General features: G+C 36.7%; 3 protein-coding genes across 4 annotated transcripts; 2 read left to right on the top strand and 1 right to left on the bottom strand.

The window, feature by feature from the left end:
• Window positions 1-236: 236 nt before the first annotated feature.
• On the top strand, window positions 237-3,592 carry Catsup (Catecholamines up). The gene is made up of 3 exons (XM_046613496.2): window positions 237-1,220; window positions 1,313-1,388; window positions 1,516-3,592. The coding sequence occupies exons 1-3, from the start codon at window positions 237-239 to the stop codon at window positions 1,689-1,691; spliced, it is 1,236 nt and encodes a 411-aa protein (XP_046469452.1). The 3' UTR covers window positions 1,692-3,592.
• On the bottom strand, window positions 1,962-4,744 carry Ttc19 (tetratricopeptide repeat domain 19). Of its 2 annotated transcripts, none has more exons than XM_046613499.2 (4): window positions 4,084-4,744; window positions 3,733-3,995; window positions 3,321-3,628; window positions 1,962-3,240 (listed from the first exon to the last, which is right to left on the bottom strand). In XM_046613499.2, the coding sequence occupies exons 2-4, from the start codon at window positions 3,894-3,896 to the stop codon at window positions 3,041-3,043; spliced, it is 672 nt and encodes a 223-aa protein (XP_046469455.1). In that variant the 5' UTR covers window positions 3,897-3,995; window positions 4,084-4,744; the 3' UTR covers window positions 1,962-3,040. The 2 variants fall into 2 exon arrangements, with proteins under 2 accessions (XP_046469455.1, XP_046469453.1); XM_046613497.2 differs by having other exon boundaries at window positions 4,131-4,744.
• A 26-nt stretch (window positions 4,745-4,770) lies between these two features.
• LOC124212896 (ATP synthase subunit d, mitochondrial) lies at window positions 4,771-6,249 on the top strand. Its single transcript, XM_046613505.1, has 3 exons — window positions 4,771-5,008; window positions 5,488-5,656; window positions 5,798-6,249. Exons 1-3 carry the CDS (start codon window positions 4,890-4,892, stop codon window positions 6,026-6,028), a joined length of 519 nt encoding a protein of 172 aa, XP_046469461.1. The 5' UTR covers window positions 4,771-4,889; the 3' UTR covers window positions 6,029-6,249.

Genomic DNA, 6,249 nt, shown 5'->3' with positions numbered 1-6,249 from the left:
TGGCCAATAAAAGTGCACAAGCCACGTTTATATTGCATGCTAACTGGCCATGCGCTGGAATCTAGCCTACAATACTGATAAACACATATCGTTATTTTTCACAGTATCAAATTAGCATTGACTAAAGTTTCAAGTCAAAATATAGTGTATACACATACATTTATTTACGTTAAAAATAGATTCATACTCCATGACCGATTAACAAAAATTGTTCATAACCTGACAGCCTTGCGAAGATGACGGGTCGAGTGATACCGGAACAAAGGTTCCTGAGTCGTGCCTTTACTTCGCGAGTTGCTCTAGCACTTTTAATACTGATAATTTTCTTCGGATTCCCGGCTCTCTGCGGGGGCCACGGACATTCACACGATGAACCTCCAAGCTTCAAATACAGCCAAACGGCAAACCAAAAGTTTCACGAATCCGCTGATCTCAATCATCACCACGAGCCTCATCATCATCATCATCACCACCAGCACCACCATGAAAAACATCACGCCCACGTTTCCGCAGACTCTCGAACCTCCGACCCTCCTAAGGGTCGAGACTTGGCGTCTCTCTGGATAAATGCTGTCGGTTCAACCCTCTTGATCTCTGCTGCACCGTTCTTAATTCTGTTTCTGGTTCCATTGGACAACAGTAAAGAGAAAGAACCTTGGCTGAAAATGGTCCTGAGCTTCGCCTCTGGGAGTTTACTGGGTGATGCATTTTTACATCTGATTCCACATGCTCTTGAACCCCACTCTCATGCACATGACGATTCTCACGCTCATAGCCATGTACCACCAGGAGAACACGGACATGAACATGGGCATGATATGACTGTTGGCTTATCAGTTTTACTGGGAATAATAACGTTCCTTATGATAGAAAAAGGAGTGCGTTTAGTCAAGGGAAATCATTCACATTCCCATAGTCATACCGTTCCTGTCAAGGAAAAGAAGCAGACTAAGGCTTCCGACAAAGACAAGTCTGATGGCAATGACAACCAATCGTTGGTAAAGAAAACTGAACTCATCGAGGACATCAAGATTGCTGGGTATCTGAATTTGGCTGCTGATTTTACACACAATTTTACAGACGGACTCGCTATCGGTGCGAGCTACTTAGCTGGTAACAAAATCGGAATCACCACTACAGTAACTATTCTGTTTCATGAGGTGCCTCATGAGATTGGAGACTTTGCCATTCTCATTCAAAGTGGAGTTAGCAGAAAAAAGGTGATCTTTGTATTTATCATTCACATTGGTTCTGAATACAAGCCCGAAATTTTGTTAAGTATCTTCCAATCATTTCAATGTTCATTTTTCAGGCAATTTGGCTCCAGCTAAGCACTGCGCTGGGAGCTGTTACAGGAACATGCGTGTCCTTATTAGCTGAAGGAATGGGTAAGAATGAAAAATTTTATACATTTATCATAGCTCTGATTCTTGTTTGTAACTCATTAAGATTGATAGATTAGCTGTTATTTTTATAAGTGTCTGCCACTGATGTTTTGATATTCTGCGATTACAGGTGATTTCGCCACTTCATGGATATTACCGTTCACCGCTGGTGGCTTCATATACATTGCGACTGTGTCTGTAATTCCTGAACTTTTATCTGACACCAAATTTTGGCAGTCGATTAAGGAGATTATTGCCTTGTTATTCGGTGTTTTTATAATGGTGCAAATAGCAAAGTATGAATGAATAGTGATTGATACCGTGACCGTGTGCAGTACATGTATCTGTGAAAAATTTTCTTGCAAATTGTAGAAAATATTTTTTTCACGATATCATTTTGAGCTGCTAATAATTGTAAACGGAGTAATGTAATTAGTGACCATGATTTTTCGACTAGCAGCATGTACTTTTAATTTAGATAATTTAGCTACATAAGATTTTTTGTAGTTTCATTACTAGAAAGATTATTTTTCTTTGTTGATGTTTTTCATACTTTACACATTTTTTTATATATGGCTATACATCGGGAACAATTCTTGAAGATTATGTGAGTAAAATTGTTGAGATTTGTTCGGTATCAAGAGATGTGAGTAGTTGCAAAGCTCGCGGATTTCAACCGTGTATAATTTATTTTTATATAACTATAAGTAGATTCAGACGTAATTTAGCTATGATGTGAAAACAAATTCCTGTGCAATCCAGTTGCTGTAATAATTATTATAGTCATTATTAACTTGAGGATATTCACGCATACATCACACGACATTAAAGTTGAACTACAATATATACTAATGTTGAATAATTATATGAAACCTATCATTGTTTCAGTATTCGCACGTTAAATTGGAAATATGCTTTTGCAGTAAAGTACCTTTCAAACACTTATTTCAGACTAATCACTTAGAAGTAGGAATACTCAGTCATATTTTACACAAACTAAGTAAAACGTGCTTGAGATTTTATGATTTACTTGTAATGTGGCATTTTTAGTGCATATAATTGCGCATTTGATATTATCTGTTATTGAGTGTCATTGAGGTCAAAACAAAACACCTGACCAAAAATATATCAGGTGCCAAATGTTAATAATTATTCAATTAACTTACGAGGATGAATTTAGTAATGTTAACATAACGAAAAATTTAAAAAAATCACTATTTTGTAGTTTCTAAATGACTTTTCAATACGTAGTTATATTTTCAAAATATCAGAGTGTCTAGTTGCTTGATTATGGTTTACCGAATTTCAAACAATCCTGAAGTAGTGACAAAACGGTTTGTTTACATTACATTATTGCATTGACATTATAAACTTTAAACTCGTATCGACTTTGTAGCTTCTACAGTACTCAACCGTTGTAGAAGCTGAATTACTTAAGCACCGAAAGTTATTAAAATAAAAGAGTTGAAACAAAATTGATAGTGCTGTTCCAAAGAATACTCATTACTAGAACCTATGTTGAAAAACTTGACACATATTTTTGAATAATCTCGGACTGTACAATTATGTTCAATATGAGGCCACAAAAAAATAATACAAAGAGTCAACTCACCAAGATAACAAATATTAATAAAACTCTTGCTACATATGTGAATCTAAGAAGAAAGTAGGTTGTTAATCTCATCCAGGCAATCGTTTGCTTCTACCAAAGACTCTTTATTTTTCCGAGATTTTGATAATCTCCAGCCTTCCTGACATGATTTTTTAGCTGCATCGTAAAGACCTTTTTTCATGAAAACATTCCCCAGATTGACATGAATTGAACCAAGCTCTTCCATCTCTGGTAATTCCTTTCCTGTTTGGTAAAATTGGTAAATTAGTACGAGTGCAAATGCTCAGCATAAAACATAACGTTAATTAAAATCTGTAAGTCACCAATTTCTGTAGCTTTAGTTAAGTAATCGATCGCTCCATCGTTATCTCCTTTCATGAAACTTATTGTGCCGAGATCATTCAATAGGACAGCGGTCTGCTCGTGCTTCTCTCCATTAATTTTCAGTGAAACTTCATAAGCTTTGAGAAAGTATTCAAATGCCTTGTCATGCTTAGACTGAGACAAAAGGAGTCTGGCGTACCAATCCATGGTCATAGCCCAAAGAACAATAACATCCTCATCTTCGTCCCCCTTGTCTACCTTATCTTGGAGATGCTTTAGGCAAAAAGTATATCCATGCTCTGCCTTTCTGTAAAGGAAAGAAGAAGCACAGTAAATTATTATAATTATATCCGAATGATTGCGCTGACACTTCACAATGGTAAGTATGTTCAATCACAGTGGCATGCTGACCCGGTATCCCCTTGATGTTCAAATATCTTAGCCATTTTTAGACTCATGTGTAGAACCTTTATATCATTTTCTGGCGTTCCATTTGATATCAGCCTCTGCATTACAGAGACAAAGAGGGCCTCTGCTTTTTTGTACTCTCCAAGGTCAAAAGCCAAATTTGCCATCAAGTCATAGATGTATGTGACTGCCTGGTGATTCTGAAGCGCCTGAGCCTGGCGAAGGGCTACGTGCAACAACTGCTCTGCTTTTTTAAATTCTCCTTTCTGAAATGAATTAAATTAAGATGTGCCAAGAGCGCAGCGATCATAATGAATTTCGATCACGATTACTGGCAAAATAACATGACGTAACCTGAAATATAAAATCGTCTGCTACGTTCGACTGATATCACATTTCACCTGTATCATTAATATAGATCGTTTCATAGTCATAATGAAATCCGGCACTTTTTCGTCGTCCGACTCATCCGAACCAAATAATCCGAAAAACATGGCATTTCCTCCGATGACAAATTTTAAACCGTTGTTTGATTTGTGGCGGTTATGGTGCTGTCGAATCGTTCCAAGCTGTGGAATCCACCTTCTGAAATTTCTATTTCCCGCACAACGAATCCACGACGACACCGGTCCATTTGAACCTAAATTGTAAACAATTCTCCTTCCACATAATTTTAACGCGCTAAATAATAATTTTTCTGCTGTCATTTCAGAACTGAAATGAACAATCAATTGAGATTGCGAAAGAGGACGTCAGACGTGTTATTTTTCATCATAAAGATTTGCAAAATAGTTTGTAGTCTATTTCAAAATGTCTAAATAATGCCGCTGTTGCATTTTATTTTACTTAGCGATAATATCACGCAAACTTTCACAGCCAAATACGATAAATAATGGACAAGTAAAATTACAGATTACCCATTATCGTTAAGAAAAAATAAAATGTTGTAATATACGAATTATATCGTGACGATCGCGACCGTGTCGACGGTCGATTGTAATAGCATAGGTTTCTCTCTGATAGCATCACATCGACAGTCAGTCGTGCGAGTTTTGATCGAACTGGACCTGGTCGTTTCGTTCCAGTCACAGGCCGGAGCCATATTGGTTTCTTTCAAGTTCTCTAAGTGTTGCGGCAGGCTCTGAATTATAATTTGCAAAATGGCACGTCGAATTGCTGGGCCTACGATAAACTGGGCAGCGATGGCCGAAAGAGTTCCGGAGCCGCAAAAGCCATCTTTCCTAGCTTTCAAGACCAAGTCCGACCAGTATCTTCGTCGGTTAGTAAACCCATTTCGGCTCCACAATCTTCACAGATAAATTTTTAATCATTATGTAACAAATTTTCACAATGCGCCACTAACTAAAAATGTATCTAAATAGTCCTGCAATATTAGCAGCGACCTGGATTAATCTTGAATTGAAATTACCTTCTGCCATTTCGAATACCTATTAAAATGCACTCGTCACACATGCCAGAAAGTCACAAACTTTGCTTCTACTTTTTTCGTTAGCGAAAATTTAGTAGACCCCACGTTGCTCCTTGTTAGTTTTGTGGTAACAAAATTAAAATTCTTAATATTTGTTATAAGATTCCTTGCTGGTTTTTCCATTGAAAAATGTATTGTCACATGTTTAATATATGTCCTTTTGACGAAACTGAGGGGATATGAACCAAATGGTTTTTTCCCTTTCGGTACCTCTTACAAACTTACTATTTGTATTTCATTCAAGACTTAATAGTTATTCATCATTATAGCATGCAAGCCAATCCTGAAAGCTTACCAAAATTTGATTGGGCCTATTACAAAAAAAACGTTGCTGCGGCTGGATTGGTGGACAAATTTCAAAAGGAATTTGAAAGCTTGAAAATTCCTTACCCTGAAGATAAATACACCTCAGCGGTGGAGGCGCAAGAAAAGGAAGTGGTAAGATATACCATCGTAATGTTACATGAAGATACTAACAGAAAATACCAAATAAATCATAAAACATTTTAGCACTCCTCAGTTGAAGCTTTTTTTAACTATTTACAGTACTGATATAATGAAGGACTGCTTCTCTTTCAGGCAGTTGAGATAAAGAAATTTATCGAAGAATCAAACCAGCGCATCCAAAACTATGAAGCCGAATTAACAAAGATTAGAAGTGTTATTCCTTTCGAAGAGATGACCTTGGAAGACTTTGCCGATGTTTATCCCGAGGATGCTTTGAGACCATTGGACAAACCAACCTTCTGGCCACATGACGAAGATTCTGAGTTCACCGAAGAAGAACTCAAAAAACTTGCTGAAAAATGAAGCAATTGCAAGATTTGGTTTCAGTATAGTCCAAAATTAAACTGCAGGTATTATACTGCACGCTGAGAAATTGTAACACTCCACATGATCGATTACCATTGATAATGAATAACAAATATAGAGAACCATGTGCACTCTAGAAACGTGTAAATTTTTCAGTGTTAATAATGTAATGAATCATTGTTCAAATATTAACGAAGAAATAAATTAATAGAATATTA

Source organism: Neodiprion pinetum, chromosome 2 (genome assembly GCF_021155775.2).
Source record: "Neodiprion pinetum isolate iyNeoPine1 chromosome 2, iyNeoPine1.2, whole genome shotgun sequence".
In the NCBI taxonomy this organism is placed as follows: domain Eukaryota; kingdom Metazoa; phylum Arthropoda; class Insecta; order Hymenoptera; family Diprionidae; genus Neodiprion; species Neodiprion pinetum.
This window is presented reverse-complemented; position numbering and strand designations above follow the sequence as displayed.